Genomic DNA, 20,926 nt, shown 5'->3' on the forward strand with positions numbered 1-20,926 from the left:
TCACCATTACTGTGATTAGCTTTGGATTGCTGATGTTTTATTCGTTGAAGCTAAATTCTACAAGCTGCCATGGTGAGATTTGAACCCATGTTCCTAAAGCATTAGGGCTGTGCCATTGGTTTTCTAGCCCAGGTATTACCATAAGAAGTCTTACAACACCAGGTTAAAGTCCAACAGGTTTATTTGGAATCAATAGCTTTCGGAGAGCAGCTCCTTCATCAGGTGAGTGAAGATGTAGGTTACACAAACACAGCAGTTCTTACCTTTATGCTATCCCCTCCCTTTAATAGCTATTTGATTTTTACTTTTTGCTCTCAATTTCTATTGGGTTTATTTATTCACGGTGTTCACACTGTCTACTTAGATGGGTTTGGTTTGGCTTCCAAACATCTGAAGTAACTCAATTAAGAGGTGGAAAATCCAATCAGTAATCTTATTATTTCCACTGCAAGTTAATTCAGATTGTTTTGTACTGTGAGTGATAATTTAATCAAAGTCAGTGCCTTTGTTAACAGCGTCAATGCCTACTTGTCCTACAAATGCTTTTAATTTGAATAATTTGAGCCAGAAACTCCAGGGTATTCCAGTAACCTGGGACAAGGGATTTAAAAAATAACCTCTCAGCTCATGTACCATCATACAAAACAAATTGTAATGCAGCAATAAAAGTGTTCATATTGCAGGATCTGTGTTCTTAGTGTAGCATTAAGGTTATGCAACTAAAATGAGTGTTTTGACGTATTATATATTTGTTTTTCTGAATCCAGGTTCCTTTTGTGTATTCTGGAAGTGAGAAATTGACCCCAGTTTGGCGATAAATAAGCTCTGAAAGCTGGTCTTTTAACTAATAAAAGCTCAACATGGTGAAAATTCATGTGGTTCAGTCATACGTGCATCATTACCTTTGTAATTTTTTTCAAGGGTTCTTGAATTCCCATGAGAGAGAAAGAAAGGGAACCCCCAAAGAGGATGCAGAGGCGAACTGAAAAATGAAATATGAGGTGTAAGACTTACATAAATTGGAAGTTGAGTGTGAATATTATAAAGGTATACATAGTAAAAGGCTTGTCAAAGGATGGGTGGGGCCAATTAGGGAACAAAATAGAGATCTTCTTTCGGAGGCAAAGGGCATAACAGAGGCACTAGATTAATATTTTTGCATCTGTTCTCACTAAAGAATAGAATGCTGTCAAAATCATGGTAAAAGAGGAATTGGAGAAATCGATAGAATAAAGAGAAGTTAGAAAAAGGCTGCCAGTCCTCAAAGTAGAGAATCGCTGAGTTTGAATGGGACCTTCTTGGTTGCTGAGGGAAAAAGGATTGTGGAGGCTTTGGCACAGAACTCAGAAATCAACTATGAGGAGGATAGTGGCAATAAGACAATATGGATATAGATAGACTGGTGAAAACACATGGCAGGTGCAATTTAACTTAGAGAGGTGAGTAGTAATGCATTTTAGTATGAAAACTGAAGAGAGACAGTTTACATTAAATAGTACAATTTTAAAAAGGGTGCAAGGCCAAGGGGCTTATGGGTGTATGTACATAAATAAATCTTTGAAGATAACTAATTGAGAAGGCTATTAAAAAAGATATATCAGACCCCTGGGTTTATGACCAAAGCGCAGCCATAAGGATTTTATGTTAAACTTATATCAATGACTGGTTAGGCCCCAGCTTCATTATTGTGCCAGTGTTCAACAGTTGGTTAGCAATATTATCCTGTCACCACACTTTAGGATGTTGGAGGGAGTGTAGAGGAGATTTACTAGAGTGGTAACAGGAATTCAGGACTTCAGTTACATGGTGAGACTAGCGAAGCTGAGGTTATTCTCTTCAGGGCAAAGAAGGTAAATAGAAGATTAGTTAAAGGGGTAAAGTGTCATTAATGGTTTTGATAGAGCAAATAATGAGAAACTGTATCCAGTGGAAGAAGGGTCGGTAACCAGCGGTTACAGATTTAAAATACAGTAATTGGCAAAAAGAAATATGAGACGAAGATTGTTATTCTGGTCTGGAATGCACTGCCTAAAAGGGTGGTGGAGGCCGATTCCATAATAATTTTTGGAAGGTAATTGGTTAAATAATTGAAGTGAGACGAATTGCAGGACATTGGGAAAGGACAGGGTGTTGGACTAATTGGATAGTTTCAAATGCTTTCAAAGTACTGGCAAAAGTTACATAGGGCCGAATGACCGCCTTCTATATTGCATCATTCAATGATTCTATGATGAAATCCATCCTTTCAGAATAAATTATCCCTGCATAACTTGAATATAGTGTCCTATTCCACTATGACATGTAAGTAGTAAAATTAACCATTTTCTTCAAATCACAGCAACCTGCCATCTACTGTCTCCATTGTTAAGGTTACTCTCAGGGGGAAAAAATAACAAAAATGGAATAATATTCCATATAACCCTCTGCACATTATTTACAATATTATATGCTGAGCAATACCTCACAATGCCCACACAGGAGATCACAGCAATGGGACATGGTTTTGACACTCGCTGGAGTCTCTAATCTGAGTTGTACTATGGTCAGGAGCTACTGATGCTGACCAGTTAGCCTCTTGGTTGCTGGTATTTGAGAAGAACAGAACAGGGGGAGAAAGAAGGTAGGAAGATTGAAGGATCAAAACATAAATGCTGCTTGAAAATGTTGAAAAGTATTGAAAAAAGATCAAATTTATCTCTTGACTAAATGTAATCTAATGTGCACCAAATATTAATACTGAAAGTATGAATTTCCAACAGGATGAGTTTAGTTAAGAATATTATTTGAAATAGTTTCCCAATATGAGCAGTGCTTTTCTCATCCAACCCTATGATGTGGCTCCAGTGGCCCTCTCGTACCCAATTCAAAGGATTGTTGCTCTTGTGAGTGTACAGAATGATCTGAGCAACACATTCCCACCCTCCCCAGAATCCACATGTGCACTTTCTTTTTAAAAAAATTTAGAGTACCCAATTCATTTTTTCCAATTAAGGGGCAATTTAGTGTGGCCAATACACCTAGCCTGCACATCTTTGGGTTGTGGGGGTGAAACCCACGCAAACAATGTGCAAACTCCACACGGACAGTGACCCAGAGCCGGGATTGAACCTGGGACCTCGGCGCCGTGAGGCAGCAGGGCTAACCTACTGCGCCACCATGCTGCCCTCACATGTGCACTTTCAATAGAAACCACAAGATAGAACAGGCAGCACGGTGGCGCAGTGGTTAGTACTGCTGCCTCACGGCGCCAAAATCCAAGGTTCAATCCTGGCTCTGGGTCACTGTCCATGTGGAGTTTGCACATTCTCCCTGTATCTGCGTGGGTTTTGCCCCCACAACGCAAAGATGTGCAGGGTAGGTAGATTGGCCATGCTAAGTTGCCCCTTAATTAGAAAAAAATAATTGGGTACTCTAAGTTTATTTTAAAAAAAAAAGAAATCACAAGATAGTGATCAGAAGTGTGAACCATGTCTTGTTATTCCTCTCTTTGCCTTGAGACATTGAACCAAAAGTTGCCCCAACTGAGATAAACTAACTCAATGGTTGAATGTGGGATCTTCTGGCATTGGTACAATATTGGGTCATGCTAATAAAACAATGGGGGAACTTTAAACATTGCAATAAAATAAACCTTGCTTTTAAGTAAAACAACTGTGATGATCACTTATATAACACTTGATGCATTTTACATCAACAGTCAGCAATTTGAATCAGTGTCTACTTGTTCATATTGGCAAATAAAAGCCAATGGCACTGCCAGGTAATAGAACTGAGAACAATTTGATTACCTACTCATTAATGTGGAGGAGTGAGTTAATTGTATCCAACTGCTGAGAAATACTGCACACACACTTAATGTAAGCTCCTGCATTATGGGTGGGTAAAAATCACCATAGTCCCAAATAACATAGCCCTTTACTCTTTGAAGAGCTGACTGGTGGTGATTTGACTTGGGGATCACCACACCACAGGCAAGGGGCAAGGTTGAGAAGGCGGGGCCTTCACGAATAACCTCAGCCAGTAGAAGAATTGAACCTACGCTGTTGGCCTTGCTCTGCATCACAAACAAGCTGTCCAGCCAACTGTGCTAAACTAGCCTACATAATAATACTGATTAAATAATAATCTTTACTAGTGTCACAAGCTTACATTAACATGACAACGAAGGGCAGCACGGTGGCGCAGTGGTAGCACTGCAGTCTCACGGCGCCAAGGGCCTAGGTTCGATTCTGGGTCACTGTCCATGTGGAGTTTGCACATTCTCCCCGTGTTTGCATGGGTTTTGCGCCCACAACCCAAAGATGTGCAAGGTAGGTGGATTGAACACGCTAAATTGCCCCTTAAATGGAAAAAGTGAATTGGGTACTCTAAATTTAAAAAAAACATGGCAATGAAGTTACTGTGAAAATCCCCTAGTCGCTACACTATGGCACCTGTTCGGGTACATTGAGGGAGAATTCAGAGTGCCCAATTCACCTAACAAGCACGTCTTTCGGGATTTGTCGGAGGAAACTGGAGCACCCGGAGGAAGCACATGCAGACACAGGGAGAACGTACAGACTCCACACAGACAGTGACCCAAGCCAGGAATCGAACCCAGATCCATGGCACTGTGAAGCAGTAGTGCTAACCACTGTGCTATCGTGCCATGATAGTCAACTTAGAGAAGATTGTGTGTAATTGGTGATTTGTTAAATGACTTTTATTTAATTATATGTTGTGTATTTAGAGCATAATTTTCAAATGCTAGACATTGACATGTTTTTATGTGCAGTAAACAATGCACATAATTCTGTTTATATTATAATGCCAAAGATGCTCTTTTGCATTATTTATGAATGACAAAAATGAGAATATGGTAACTCTCATTATTCTCAAAAAAAGTCCACTTGGTCCTGCTGACAATGCTTATCTATTTCTTCACCTTAATTTTATTATTTTCTTGCCCACCAGACATACACAAAGCAATATATTGTCACAGAGAAGGTATGTGAACTGGACCAAGCCTCTCTCAAAGACGCTCTGGCTTCAATATCTGATGAGGTACAAAGCCATTCTGGGGTAGCCTGCCCTCTGATTTCAAAGAATCAGCCTTTTTGTGAGCATCAGATCTGCTGGGAAAGTAGTGCTATCTTGAAGAATCATGCATTACCTCGGTCAAATGAAAAGTTGCGCACCTGCCCTCTCCAATATCACAGCACTTTCTGAATAATATCAGAGGAGTTATTCCAATGTCCTAGCTAACATTAATCTTTGATCATTCATCTCATCCAAGTTTGTGGGAAGTTGGTTGATGCATCCCCGTACATTACATCAGTTTTTACATTTTAAGATAATGCAATTGGCTGTGAGTTACTTTGGGAAGTCCTGAGCTCACGCAATGAAATGAAATGAAAATCGCTTATTGTCACAAGAAGGCTTCAAAATTAAGTTACCGTGAAAAGCTCCTAGTTGCCACATTCTGGCGCCTGTTCGGGGAGGCTGATATGGGAATTGAACCCGCCTTGTTCTGCTTTACAAGCCAGCTGTTTAGCCCACTGTGCTAAACCGGCCTCTCAAACAAGACATGTGAACATTTATTTATTTTTTGTTCTTTCTTTCCAGCATTCAGGTGTATCTTGCATTGTTGTAGTGGATAGTTTTCTCTATTTTACCAGAACACAGTTGTGGCAGTTATTTATTTCATATAATTTAATTTTCAATACAATTGATCATTTACACTTAACTTTTCCAATCTAATTCATGATTCGGTGAATTTCTAAGTAGGGCGAGAGTTTTCAATATTTAGGATGAGTTATTTCTTAGTATTGCATTTAGGAATGCATCACAAACATTCAGGCAATAGATGCAAATGTAGTGTGACCTAATATAGGTCCACAATTTGCAGTTGTAATGACAACAAAGCCATCAGTGTTCATCGTCATTACTGTTTAAAATTAGGGCGGCACGGTGGCGTAGTGGTTAGCACTGCTGCCTCACGTCGCCAAGGACCTGGGTTCGATCCCAGCCCCGGGACACTGTCCGTGTGGAATTTGCACATTCTCCCCGTGTCTGTGTGGGTCTCACTCCCACAACCCAAGGATGTATAAGGTAGGTGGATTGGCCAGGCTAAATTGCCCCTTAACTGGAAAGAAATAATTGGTATTCTAAATATATTTTTTAAAATTACTGTTTAAAATTGACAGCAATGTCTGGTGCTTACACACCATAGGAGTGGCGTAGTGGTATTGTTACTGGACTAGTAATCCAGAGACCCAAGAGTCATTCTCTGGGGACCCAGGTTCGAATCCAACCATGGCAGATGGTGAAATTTGAATTCAATAAAAAAAGTCTAGAATTAAGTTTAAAGATGACTATGAAACCATTGTCGATTGTCATGAAAACCCAACTGGTTCACTAATGTTCTTTAGGGAAGGAAATCAGTTGTTGTTACCTGATCTGGACTACACGTGACTCCAGATTCACAGCTGTGTGGTTGACTCTTAAATGCCCTCAAGGATGGGCAATAAATGATGACCCAGTCAGCGATGCCCACCACCCATGAACCAAAAAAAAAATTACACATGTGCAGGTAAACGTGGAAATCCAGAAGTTGTCAGCAATACTCTGTTCCTCCATATGGTGCACTGTTGAAGGCTTCACAGACTCAATTAATGCAGAAGCTTCAGCTTTTTAAGCTCATTCTTTCTCTAAAAAACAATGAAAATGTTCAATTTTGCTCAGTCAGGAGTAACTGCTTTTAATGGTCATAATTGCTGCAGACCATCTCTTTGACCCTAAATTAACTAATTTAAAAGTGTGGAGTCTCATTCCATCAAGACATTTAAGATCACATGCTTTTCAAAGTCATAAAGTTGTTTTGTAATCCTTTTTTCATATTTCAGCTTCTCCCTTAACCACGTGCGTTCCAATTTTATTTTTGCTTTCTGTCCAGTGATGAAAATGTGAGTTAGAATTTTTTGAGTTTCCTTTTGCTAGCTATGAGAATTCCTCAATCGGATTGATATATAAGCCCGCCTGCTCCCTGCCCTACTGCTGGATTCCACAGGTTTCTGATAAATGATTCGAAATTCAAAGTGACGCCAATATAAATAAAATAAACCTCTGCTCCAGAGCCGGTAAAACATTAGGAACATCTGTTTTTGGAGGTCATAATGAGCACCACGCTGACTGCAAAATTTGGACCAATATAAAATTATCTGCAATTAGGTTATTATCCGATCGTTACTTTTCTATTATCAAATGTTAGGTTAAATAATTTCACGAAGAAATTTTTAAGAAATTTACTGTTTTGTGGCACAAATAAGCAACTTTCAGGGGACAAAAACTTTATTTATGGAATGCCTTTTTGTTCCAAGCCATATCATAGATGTGTAAGGGAAGCAGATTCTGAGGGAGAGATTAGGGGGATTGATTAAAAGCTGGGGAAAATTTGTATTTTAAAAAGAGTTGCAATGGGACAGTTAGATGGAAAGGTAGGAGGATTAAAGGAGAGAATTCCAGAGACTTCAATGGGAGCATGATGATGCACAAGAGTGATGCATTGAGTTTATGGGGCAGCAGATAGATAGGGAGGAGTGAGACGATGGAAGGACATTGACACATGAGGGAGCTTTAAATTTGAAGCATTCAGTTACTAGGAGCCAGTATAGGTCATTGAGGACAGTGGACAGGAGGGGTAAATCAAATATAATAGCCTGTGTGCTGATCCAATAATACATATTTTATTTTTGTAAACTCTTAACTCTCTTCCAGTCAGAACAATTGTGATCAATCATCATAATTTCCTAAGGAGCTATTGATGGCTTCCAGCTGTGGGGTTGCTTGCGTCAGTAAATTAATTTAACCAATTATGTACTAAGTTCAGCTTCACAGCAGTGTGAAAGATCATGTCACTGGTTGCTAAGAGTGGAATTATATAGGGCGGCACAGTGGTTAGTGCTGCTGCCTCACGGCGCCGAGGACCTGGGTTCGATCCCGACCCCGGGTCACTGTCTGTGTGCTTTGCAAATTCTCCCCGTGTCTGCGTGGGTCTCACCCCCACAACCCAAAGATGTGCAGGGTAGGTGGATTGGCCATGCTAAATTGTCCCTTAATTGGAAAAAAAGAATTGGTACTTTAAATTTAACAAAAGAATGGAATTATATGCGCTTTTATTCGATCAGGAAGCTTGGTGCTGGAATAGAAGGTACAAAACTTACTGTCGAATTTGCCAAAACGAAATGGAAAATTTCAATAATTCACTGGATACCAGTTAAGCATAACCTATCCAAATCTAATATTTGGGAATAAACCTAACCAGTCTTAGCTCATAAAATGGGCAATCTAACACAAATAACATTATGAGGTTGCAGATTTGCACATTCTTTAAACTTTGTGTTTATGGAAATGCAATTTAGCAAAGATTTTTCTGAATCAATTGTTGAACCAGATAAGAGAAACTTGAACTTCTTTCCATCATTAGAACTGACATCACAAGATTGCTCCTTACCTTTCCCTGCCATTAAACAAAGGAATTTAAATTACCAATCAAGCATACAGTACAACTATACTGACTGCTTTGATGTATTTTGAAATATTAGAATCATGTACTTATGATTATCAGACATGTTGCAATTAGGTCAATGTAGTGTTCACTGATATTTCTCATACAACCTCCATAAAATACTTCACATTCTGTTAAATGTAAAAATTTTATTACATATCCTTTACATAATGTACCTGTTAAAGTCTCAGCAATACAAAACTGTCACGTAAAAAAATTACAGTATACAAAGTAATACCAGTGTACCCTTGTAATGTAAACAAATATATATTGTGACAATTGTGTACAAACACTGTATAGAAAAAGATGCATTCACCATGCATCTGTCAATAGCCATGAAAAGTCTTTTGGCACACACCTGTCAATAGTCAGGCATTTATCTAAGCCCTGCATTGTAACACATGACAACTGCTTACCATTAGTTACACGTCAACTGAAACAGTTGTTAAGGTTCATGTTAACAGGTGCTTCAGCTTGCCCGTAAACAGGAATTTTGTTTCAGATAGCAAGTGATGTCTGCTAAACCCATTGCACAAATCTTTACACATTGCAGGGCTTCATTGTTCCATTGAGAAACCTTTATGCCAGCAGCCCTCAAAATGACATTTTATTGCATAGTTACACCATGAGAGACAAAACTCTTTCTGGTGGGTTAGACTGAATCAAATACTGAGTGTGCTTGAAATCCTTTAAGAATTCCCTAAGAGAGCCAGCCTTTCCTGTCCTAACCTCCCAACCCCTCCCCCGAGAAGGTGGGAGCGTTGATATACAAAAACAGAATGTTAATATTGATGATCTAATAATAATAAATAAAAATCGCCATAGACCAGCGTAAGAGATTCAGTCTTATTATCAATATGCAATGAGGCTAAAATGCATACAGCATTTCTGGCTTTGAAAGACTAATTTTATTTTCAGCGGGCTGCACAACATCCTGTTTCTTCATGTTTGTGAAGGAGAGACATTCTGGAGAAAGTCTTGGAGCAGTTTTTGCACTGGTATTTTTTGACGTCTGAGTGAGTCTGCAGGTGGGCTCTGAGGTTGGACCGATCTGCAAACGCTCTGTTGCAATGAGGGCAGGAAAAGGGTTTCTCTCCTAAAGAAAAGTACAGAACAAAATAAGCAATACTGGAATTTGCAGAGATTAATTAATTCCTTTAGGGATCCTATAAAACGCACAAAAATCTAAATCAAATTCTATTTATTTAACTATGCTTTCTCAGTGTTTTACCACATATATCGAAATTGAGGAGCATTTTGGGCAGGGACAAAGGGTGGAAATTGAAAGAGGTTAAATCAAATAATTTAATCTCTGAAATGTTGATTTTATTTATCACTATGAGACTAATGCGGCCAAACATATTGAAGATATAAAATAGTGATACTGGATTTTATTAACAGTGGATGCAACATCACAAATCAGAGCCATTTCTCCGTATATCTTAAATTGTATAATAAATTTTAAGTACTGTATTGGTGAATTGGCAACAAAACAATATTATGGCATGGTAGCACAGTGGTTAGCACTGCTGTCTCACAGCACCAGGGACCGGGTTCAATTCCGACCATGGGTGACTGTGTGGAGTTTGCACGTTTTCCCTGTGTGTTAGCGTGGGTTTCCTCCGGGTGCTCTGGTTTCCTCCCACAGTCCAAAGATATGCAACTTAGGTGGATTTAGCCATGCTAAATTGCCCCTTAGTGTCCAAAGGTTAGATGGAGTTGCGGGTATTGTTCAGGGGGATTGGGCCTGGGTAGGGTGCTCTTTCCGAGGGTCCGTGCAGACTCGAAGGGCCAAATGGCCTCCTTCTGCACTGCAGGGATTCTATGAAAATATGAAACAAATAAACCATCTGTCCTTAAATGGAGAGGGGGGAGGGGAGTTGGAACCCAAACTTCAGAATTGCATCTTCAAAGAAACTGTGATTAAGGTTCGATTTACAAGGCAAAACGAAGAAAACGTTTTCTTTAACTAATTCCTTTAAGGGCATTTGCTGTTACTTAAGAAGGTGTGAAATCAACAACAAAGTGGGAATTAACCCATGCCAGAGGCTGTTAAATAGGTCTAGAGAGGCGGCATTGTGAAAAGTGATCATTCTTGTATTTAAAACTGATGGCCCAATAGGTGACAGCTGGAGTCTGTAGCTGTGGCTTGCAGTGTACTGTAACAGGTGCACTGTAAAAACTGCACTGCTACATCAATGCACCTGGTATGTCTGTCAACCATTCAGCATGCACGGTCCTCCGGGCAGGAGAACATTACCACTCAAAAAGAATTAAATGCAATGGTGGCGAAACGAAGAATCACAACAGGGTCTTTTTGTTCCGCACTCAGAACATCCTCTTTTAGCTGTTGGGAGACAATGTCGGGCAAACAAACGGTGTAGTCTGGAAAGCCACCAACAATGTTTGCGTTTTGGCCGAAGGTGGTTTTATTGCACCATGTGCTCCTTTTGTACTGATTCAAATTGAAGTAAGTTATACACCAGTGTGCGAAATACATTAAACATATTTTTTTAAATCCGATCCATAGCGAAGAGGGAGCTTCATCTTCATCTATCAATAGTGGTTGTGCAAAGTATTGTCAATGTTCTGCTCATTTTGGGAAACTTTAATGGAATATTTCTCAGAGCTGGACATGTGTACATTTACATTTCTCAGCCCAGTGGAGTAAATATCCACCGGTTGGCATTTGGGGTGAAGGTTGGGCGGGCATTACAAATTCTACCTAAACTAACGTGGGCTAATGTAAATCAAACCAAATCCTAACCTTCTGGCTGTACGACGAGGAGTCGGGGGGGGGGGGGGGGGGGGGATCATTCTGGCAGTAAATTGAAAAGTTAGACTCAGCGATTAAATCTCCCAGCCCAGGGAGGGGTTGAGAAGTTGAATGGTAAGGAGTTTCCTTACTCACCAGTGTGTGTGCGGATGTGTCCTTGGAGCAGCCATGGTCTGGAGAAGGCTTTGCCACAGATTTTGCAAACGCAGGGCAGGGTGTGGCTCCTGATGTGCATCTTCAGAGCACCCAAACTCACGTACTCCTTCTCACAGTACTTGCAGTTAAAGGATTTCCTGGCCTGGGGCTCGCAGTGCAGTTGCTTGTGTTTAGACAGTCCGGCGAAGGTGGAGTACGACTTGCTGCAGTGGTTGCACTGAAACTTCTCCGCTTCTGTTGCCGAGGAGTCCGGGCTGGGAGGGTCCGATGTCTTGCCGTCCTCTTCCTCGCTCGAGAGCGACGCCAAGTCGTGCGCCTTGCGCCTCTTGGAGCTGTCCGCCGGAGGGGGCTCGCTCTGCCCGCCCAGGCTCGCTTCGAGCTCAGCAGAGCAGAGGCTGGAGATGAGTCCCGTGTCCCACACGATTGCGGGGTAATAAGCGGCGGAGCGGAGGATCTCAGGCTGGGGGATGACCGGGATCGGGTACTTCTCATAGAGAAAGGGCGAGATAATCACTGTGGAAGCAAGAAAACATGGACATCAATGAATGGAGAACAAATCAGATATCGATGCTGCCAAAACACCCAGAGATTTCCCTTGTTTAATCCGAACTTTAATACACACCCTTTGCTAGCAGAGCAATTGGCATGTCACAGATCTGGAGTAAATTACACCCCTCCAGAGAGGAATGAGTTAAAACGCCATTATTTCTCGTTAACAAAACCGGGGCAAGTTAAAATGCCATCGACTTGTCTCAGGCGCTGCCTTTACCTGTCTGGCTGTCCAGCTCGCTGTAATTTGGTTTTTTGGTTGTTGAGAAATGTTTCTTAATAAGGAAGGACCTGGGCATCTTGAGAGCGAGATTTGAGGGGATGGGGGGGGGTTGGTGGTGGGTAGGGGGGGGGGGGGGTGTTGCCTAAATTCTCCAAGTCCTGTTTAAACAGCGGAGCGCCTCGACTGAATCCACCTCGTCCTTTGAATGCAGTGAAGGCCACTTGTGGAAAATGCTGTAAATATTGGGTCCAGGAGCCGGCTGCAGGAGGCGGGATAACTTGGATTTGCCGCACCGCCATCCAATCGGGTGGGAGCACCAGGAGGGGAAGCCGAGAGACAAAGGAGGAGTTTCGGGAATGGGATCCGCTCCCAACAGGTGTTTATTCCAAAACTGCAAAAAAAACCACCTCGGATTCTCAGGACGCGCCCCCCCCCCCCCCTCCAAAGCTGATATAGTGGGTGTACCACACTCACCCAGCAAGAGAAACAACCTCAAGCGTGTCAGCTTGGACATTTCAGGCCAGGACGGATTATGCCCGAGGTCATTAACATTCAATTTTGTAAATGTTGGCTTGAAAACAAGTCGGTGTCTCACAGCAGAATTCCAACACTTTGGATGATTTTCGTTTCAAAGTGAAATCCATTTAACAATCCATCAATTTAGCCTCTTCCACCGCCCCCCCCCCCCCCCCGGTCCCAGTTACCCTGAACTCGGGATAAATCCCAGTCAGATGTCAGTCATCCAGTTGTCACCCCCCCCCCCCTCCCCCCATTCAAAGCTGCTAGGACTACCCTCACCCCGAATTTGCTACGCTTCGCAAGCGTTTCCAAGCAGTGGGCATTCATGATTTAGTTATTTAGTTCCAGAATGGTGACTGCGTGTGTTACACTCCTTAAACAAAACTGGGAGGTAACTAACAACTAACTGCCCGCCAGCATTCCCCCCCCCCCCCCGCCCCGCTTCCAGGCACAGTCATAAATCTGAATGCTGGCCATTTATTTATATTCCACAGAACATAAACACACTGCGGATAATGAAACCAGGCGTGGATTCCTTGTGCACGCCGCCCTGCGCTGTGAACGGTTGTCCCGTTAACAATATCAGCAGATAATGGCTATTTTAAGGCAGGAGTTGTGTCTGAATATATCTCACACACTTTGTGTACGGTGTTGCAATCGCCCCACGCTTGACGTTTGAAATCAAACATTAGAGCTGGAAAAGCTGCCACTCTCTTGTTTGCTAAATGCATTCCCCATCCCTAGAAATTTTCAAAGCCGTGCAATCTTCTGCAGAAACTCTTTGAGCTGGGGAGAGCGCATCGCAATCCAGATTAAACTACCCCGACAGGGCGCCAGTCCGAAAAGTGAAAGCTCCCCAATTGTAGGGATGCCAAGCAAGTCACGTCTTGCTCGTTCGCAAGAGCGGTAACTGAGTCCTCTTTGGGCTGGCGTTGGCACGTACTGAATTCCATGCAGGCAAACTTAAAACATTGGCCTGTGACTCAGATTTCCTCCCCCAGGCTCGGCGCCACGTGTCAGGACAGGACCCACCTGCCTGGCCCTCTGCTGCTGGTGTCATCCAGGTGTGAGGACAGATAAAGTAGGCAGGCGCTTCAGGACAGGTGGAGGCAGTGAAAGCTATCCGGGTGCTTGGCACTTGGGCAGGAGTGAAAGAACAAACTGCAGAGCAAGCCCCTGACTTTCGATCAGGTTGTCGAGGAGGCTCCACATAAATCTTTTGAAACAGCATGATACAACACCCGGTGAAATAAGACAGCTGCAGATAACCCGAAGCATTATTAAGGATGTCCTTTGCTGTTTAAAAAAAAGTTTTTGGACCATCCTTTGGACGCCGGCCCTGTAGTCCAGACACCCGTTAGCATTAAGAAAAAGTTTTTTTTTTTAATGGCATAATAAAAACAAAACGAGTAACTTGTATTATCAACATGAACTTTTTCTTCACGTCGGATGCTGTACAAACGAAATAGAATAGGGAAAGGCAGGCACTTCACCGAAAGCTCTTCATTATATGTGCCAATTCTCTAGCAGGGTCCGGTGTCGTTTTCTTTGTAAACATTGTGCAGGCAGTTCGGTTGCTTTTCTGAAACGGACTGGAATAATGTAAACCTAACAAGGTGCATGTTGCAGTCTAATCTCAATTTTGGCTATCCAATATTTCTCATAGTTTCATGGCTCGGATACAAACAGCATTCAGGAGAGTGCATTTCGTTATGGTGAGGATGTTGTAGGGTAGGCAGTTTGCTGGTCCACACGACATTTTCCCGTTCAAAGACCAGTAAGGTTAAGTTCATACATTGTTTATCCTATTGTTCAATGTCTTCAGCAACGAGTTTGATGGCATCAGAAGATAGGTTTCGGGCATTTCTGGAAGAATCCTGATGGGCTCATTGGGAGCCTCCTTCACACCAGTTGCAATTCCCTTCAATGGACTGACCTGGGATTGGAGTACCTCTTCCTAAATGCAGTGGCATAGTGTCCATCCTATAATGAGCAGGTTGACAGCAACGCGCTCATATTCTTAATGATGAAACTATCCTGATACTTCCTGTCTCTCTCAACTCAACAATTACCAGATCTAATGCCCAAGTGGAGGCAATCTTCTTTGAGAGTGTGCGGGGTGGGTGGGGGTTGGTTGGACTGCTGGAGAGGCATTGCCATGGAGGAGCTCTTTGGGATCAAGATAGTTGACAGCGATGGAAGATTAAAACAATCTCGTTTAATGCTCTGTGACAGGTTTGGTCAACCATTACTTTGAAGGCCAGACAGCTCTGTGGTAAGTTATGGGGTCACTGATGATTGACCAGTGGTCAGGCTCATCAATGGCCCCATTACAACCTAGTGCTTTAGTAGGTCATAAGTGGAGAAGCAGTGCTTTATGCTGGTGAACTGCATGGTTCTAGCCAGTTAAACACCAGCTCATTACCCCTTAAGTCATTTGGGGGTCTGCGACAACTAGTGCCTACATTAACTTGGCCTTAGGCATGTTGAACACCGACTTACAAGGGAAATGAGCATACCATATCAAGCAACAGAAACCTTACTGTACTGATTTCTCAACAGCTTGTTTTGAAAATGATTAAGCATAGCTTTGAGTTTTTGTACATGCCAAACTGATCAAAATGTTTTAATATTGTCGTGATATTGAAATAATCCAATTTGCTGACCACAAAATTGTGGTCCAATTGTTTTTCCATTATTATAAATTCAGAACGGAATTCAAAAGTGGCATTCATACTAAGTAAGATCATTTTTATAGTTCAAGGTCGATCATGCATAAAGGAAGTGTTTATGCCAGTAAATACACACCTTTTAACCAGTTATGCTTACAAAGAATGGTGTTTTGTGTTAATGAGATGGAATCACAATATTGTTTAAAGCAACATTTATTTGCTATGTTCCTTTAGGTGTTAAAAGTATCAATTTAGTTTCAATATAAAATAAAGATAAAAGCAAATTACTGCGGATGCTGGAATCTGAAACAAAAACAAAAAGTGCTGGACAATCTCAGCAGGTCTGACGGTATCTGTGGAGAGGGAATGGAGTTAACATTTCGACTCTGGATAACTCTTTGTCAAAGAGAGAACCGGAGTGCTGAGTCCCTGGTTCAATCCCGACCCTGGGTCACTGTCTGTGTGGAGTTTGCACATTCTCCCGTGTCTGCGTGGGTCTCAATCCCCACAACCCAGAGATGTGCAGGGTAGGTGAATTGGCCACGCTAAATTGCCCCTTTATTTGGAAACATTTCTAAAAAATTCTGTTCAGCAAAGAGAGAACTGAAAATAGTATTAGGTTTATACTGTTGGGTATGGGCGGATGGGTGGGTGGGTGGAGCAGTGGGCTAGACAGAGAGCCAGTGATAGGTGGAGATTGACAAAGATGCTGTGGACAGAATGACAAAGGGAATGTAAATAGTGGTGATAATGGCTAAGAGGGGTGTTGATAGTGACATATTAAGAGATCAGAATGCGTTAACAGGGGTAAGCAGTGTGTCAAAGGATAACTTGGAACAGGGAACAGATGGCCCTGTGGGGTGGGATGGAGTGGGGGGAGGGGAGAAAGTGGTGGGGGAAAAATGGATCGATGGCAGAAATTAAAATAAATGGATAGAAATAAAAATGGGATGAAGGTGGAGGAGCTAGTCTCCAGTCTGAATTTGTTAACTCAATATGAAGTCAGGAAGGCTGTAATGTGCCTAATGAGAAGACGAGATGCTGTCCCTCCAGTTCGTGTTGGGCTTCACTGGAATATTGGAGCAGGCCAAAGACAGACATGAGAGCATTGACAGGAAAGTCTGGGTCCTGCTTGCAGACAGACCAAAGGTGTTTTGCAAAGCGGCCACCCAGTTCACGTTTAGTCTCTCCAATGTACAATAGATCACATTAGGAACAGCAAATGAAATGGACCAGATTGAAGGAGGTGCACATGTAGCGCTGCCTCACCTGAAAAGAGTGTTTAGGCCCTGGGATGTTGAGCAGGGAGGAGGAAAAGGGGCAGGTGTTACACCTTCTGTCATTGCATGATAAGGTGCTGTGGGAAGAGGGTGAAGTGTCGGGGGTGATGAAGGAGTGGACCAGGGTGTCCGAGGGGGAACGGTCCCTGCGGAGTGCTTACAGGGGGAGTGAGGGGAAGATGTATTTGGTGGTGGCATCATGCTGGAGTTGGTGGAACTGGTGGAGGATGATCCTTTGAATATGGAGGCTGATTGGATGAAAAGTTCTGGGAGGAAGAATTTTGTTTTAATAACTGATTTGCACAATGGGAGACTTTTAAAAATCCATTTTGTAAAAGTTGGAAATTCAGAGAATGAACCATTTGATAAATGGTTTGTTGTAGCCACAAAATTAGATCTTAACAGCGAATATTTAATAACATTTAGTCACTTCATTATCTTGTATGTTTTTTACCGTTGCCCACAGGGATTTCAGATACTGCCAATACTGACATCTACTGGTTACTTTTGGTATAGTGCACCCCTGAGGATACTCTTAAAAGGATGAGCAATAATTTGCAACCCTGCAGATAATGTTCTTAAAAAGTAACTCTCTCACATATTAATTTTAGACACAGGCCACCATAAAATATGAAGCAATTATGTTAGGTTTCTATAATAAAAGCAAAATATTGCGGATCTGGAAATCTGCCATAAAAACCGATAAATGCTGGAAAAACTCAGCAGGTCTGGCACCATACACAGAAATACACAGGGCAGAAGAGGTCCTGCACTGTGAGAATCGAGTCTGCACCAACACATGAAAAACACCTGACCTACCTACCTAATTCCATCTACCAGCACTTGGGCCAAAGCCTTGCAAAATTGAGTTTTAACCTTTGGAGTCCCTTTGGGTGGCTCTGAAGGTGTTATGCGGACACCAAATGTTAACTCTGTTTCTCGCTCCATAGATGCTAGAACCTACTGAGTTTATCCAGCATTTTCTGCTTTTATTTATGTTAGGCTTCAATGTCATATTTAAATAAGCAAAGGAAACCTGTTGCCCGGGGAGGGGGGGGGGGGGGGGGCAGCGGTGTGACTGCAAAGTTCACAGGCCAAAGTTCATGCTCTGGGGACATTAGTTCAAATCCCACCATGGAAACTGGTGCAAGTTAAATTCAGCGAATATATCTGAAATGTAAAGCTAGTCTCAATAATAGTCACCATGACGTGGGCGGCATGGTACCACAGTGGTTAGCACTGCTGCTTCACAGTGCCAGGGTCCCAGGTTTATTCCTGGCTTGGGTCACTGTCTGTGCGGAGTCTACACGGTCTCCCTGTGTCTGGGTTTCCTCCGGGTGCTCCGGTTTCCTCCCACAAGTCCCAAAAGACGTGCTTATTAAGTGAATTGGACATTCTGAATTCTCCCTCTGTGTACCCGAACAGATGCCGGAATGTGGCAACTAGGTGATTTTCACAGTAACTTCATTGCAGTGTTAATGTAAGCTTACTTGTGACAATTGTATCAATTTTTGTTGTAAAAAAAAACATCTGATTCACGAATGTCCTTCAGGTAAGGAAATCTGCCGTCCTTACCCGGTTTGGCATACATGTGACTCCACACCCACAGAAACTTTATTTACTCTTAACTGCCCGTGAAAGATCCTAGCAAGTCACTCAGTTCAAGAGCAATTGGGATGGGTAACAAATGGGGGCCTTGCCAGCGATGCCCACATCCTATGAAATAAAATAAAAATACAAACCCATAAATGGTGTTTAAAAACAAGCCCTTTTTATCATTTCAATTCAGCAACACAATAATGTTGACATTAGTAGATCCTTGTAAATTTGAGTAAAATAGATTTTATAAAATGTTCAATTAGAATCCTGCAATTACATCGGTGCACCAAAAGGTGATGTCAACATGTCCTATTATATTTTCCCTCTCAGTCTGTTCACCTTTCAAATCCCATTTTAGCAGACTGAGGTGCACGGGATTGAAAGTATTAGCTTGATAATTTGAAAAAATAAATTTTAGAGTACCCAATTCATTTTTTTCCAATTAAGGGGCAATTTAGCATGGCCAATCCACCTCCCCTGCACATCTTTGGCTTACATAGATAGAATTTACAGTGCAGAAGGAGGCCATTCGGCCCATCGAGTCTGCACCGGCTCTTGGAAAAAGCACCCCACCCTATCCCCATAACCCAGTAACCCCACCCAACACTAAGGGCAATTTTGGACACTAAGGGCAATTTATCATGGCCAATCCACCTAACTTGCACATCTTTGGACTGTGGGAGGAAACCGGAGCACCCGGAGGAAACCCACACACACACGGGGAGGATGTGCAGACTCCGCACAGACAGTGACCCAAGCCGGTATCGAACCTGGGACCCTGGAGCTGTGAAGCAATTGTGCTATCCACAATGCTACCATGCTCCCCAAAGGGTTGAGGTGGCAGAACCCACACAAACATGGGGAGAATATGCAAACTCCAAATGGACATTGACCTCGAGCCGGGATTGAACCTGGGACCTCAGAGCCCTGAGGCAGCAATGCTAACTAACCACTGCGCCACCGTGCTGCCCAATTTTGTTTGAACTAATATTTTTTATCATAGGGCGGCACAATGGAGCAGTGGTCAATCCCGACACCAGGTCACTGTCTGTGTGGAGTTTGCACATTCTACCCCGTGTTTCCGTGGGTCTCACCCCCACAACCCAAAGATGTGCAGGGTAGAATGGATTGGCCATGCTAAATTGTCCCTTAATTGGGAAAGAAATGAATTGGGTACTTTAAATTAAAATATATATATATTTTTTTCATCATACTTCGTAACATTGATTTACTTTCATGCGCGGCCACGGGCCCGGCCATTCTCCATCCGTACCTGCAGGTAAAGCCGGGGGATTTACGTGGTGCAGCTGCTAGTCCCCCATCAGCAGAGCATCGGTGTGGGGCCACGCCGACTTTTTGATTCTCAAAATTGGAGAATCCAGCTCAAAGTGTATCAGTGTTCACTGGAGTAGCTTTGGCAATTACATAAACATAGAACATACAAGCATAGAACATAGAGTGCAGAAGGAGGCCATTCGGCCCATCGAGTCTGCACCGACCCACTTAAGCCCTCATTTCCACCTTATCCCCGTAACCCAATAACCCCTCCTAACCTTTTTGGTCACGAAGGGCAATTTATCATGGCCAATCCACCTAACCTGCACGTCTTTGGACTGTGGGAGGAAACCGGAGCACCCGGAGGAAACCCACGCAGACATGGGGAGAACGTGCAGACTCCGCACAGACAGTGACCCAGCAGGGAATCGAACGTGGAACCCTGGCGCTGTGAAGCCACAGTGCTATCCATTTGTGGTACCGTGCTGTCCGGTAAAAGCTGCATCTGAAAAATAAGCAAATGGCCAATTTGAATTAAACATCAGTTTTTAATGTTAATGGAAACTATTCAGTATTCACTACTTCCTGTCATTGGTGCTTTTCTCTATTTTGTTAACCAATGGACAAAGATCCTCAGTTCCAGGCATTGCCTTTTGAAACTCATCCAGTGAAGGGATAACTATTTCTGGGACTTTTGTGTTATTTTCCTCTCTTATCCCTTCACTGAATCATTCCATAATTCAATCATATTCTTACTCTCTCTCTGACGGTTTTAAATCAGCAATAGACTCCTTCAAGTTTCTTAAGTCACAGTATGAATTTGTTTTCTCTGGATCAGTGTCCTTCACCAACACAAACTTGATTCTTCCTTTGATAGTCTACCTAATTGCAAGTGTTCTTTGTCAAGTTGAGTTCTGAGATCGCTAGAAATCAGCTGATTGTTATAAGCAGGTTTCATTGAATTGAAATTAGTAAGTCTAATTCTTTGTGAGAGCTCAATTCTAATTGCAAATATCCACATTCTAATTCTAGCTCCAAAGCTCCCTCTAGTGTTTTGTTTCAGGCAAACATATTCAGTTTGAAGATTATCGCGTTCGGTGATTGGCCGGAGATTACCCGTTTCCAAGCAAATCGGGGGCGGCACCGCTTTCACGGTGATCCACCCCCTCCAAAGCGGCTTACTCACAAAGTACGCTGCGCGCCATATAGACGGCCACAGGACATTGCCTGAGGCCCACCCCCCCGTGCTCCGCCTCCGACCGGCTGAGTTCCCGACGGCATCGGTCGCGTGTGCTATAATTCGTCGGGAATTCAGTGTGGCAGCTTCGGACT

General features: G+C 42.6%; 1 protein-coding gene across 2 annotated transcripts; it reads right to left on the reverse strand.

Annotated features, from left to right (window-relative positions):
- Positions 1–8,674: 8,674 nt before the first annotated feature.
- LOC140428364 (protein snail homolog Sna-like) lies at positions 8,675–12,458 on the reverse strand. Of its 2 annotated transcripts, none has more exons than XM_072514747.1 (3): positions 12,247–12,458; positions 11,457–11,990; positions 8,675–9,641 (listed from the first exon to the last, which is right to left on the reverse strand). In XM_072514747.1, the coding sequence occupies exons 1-3, from the start codon at positions 12,323–12,325 to the stop codon at positions 9,460–9,462; spliced, it is 795 nt and encodes a 264-aa protein (XP_072370848.1). In that variant the 5' UTR covers positions 12,326–12,458; the 3' UTR covers positions 8,675–9,459. The 2 variants fall into 2 exon arrangements, with proteins under 2 accessions (XP_072370848.1, XP_072370849.1); XM_072514748.1 differs by lacking the exon at positions 12,247–12,458 and adding an exon at positions 12,100–12,206.
- Positions 12,459–20,926: the final 8,468 nt, after the last annotated feature.

Source organism: Scyliorhinus torazame, chromosome 8, assembly GCF_047496885.1.
Source record: "Scyliorhinus torazame isolate Kashiwa2021f chromosome 8, sScyTor2.1, whole genome shotgun sequence".
Lineage (NCBI taxonomy): Eukaryota > Metazoa > Chordata > Chondrichthyes > Carcharhiniformes > Scyliorhinidae > Scyliorhinus > Scyliorhinus torazame.

Excerpts from the sequence above, each read along its gene's own strand:
- LOC140428364 (XM_072514747.1), bottom strand. The coding sequence starts at position 12,325 with ATGCCCAGGTCCTTCCTTATTAAGAAACATTTCTCAACAACCAAAAAA. Across the intron at positions 11,991-12,246 it reads CGAGCTGGACAGCCAGACAG|TGATTATCTCGCCCTTTCTC; the intron begins GTAAAGGCAGCG and ends TTGCTTCCACAG. Across the intron at positions 9,642-11,456 it reads ACACATCCGCACACACACTG|GAGAGAAACCCTTTTCCTGC; the intron begins GTGAGTAAGGAA and ends ACTTTTCTTTAG.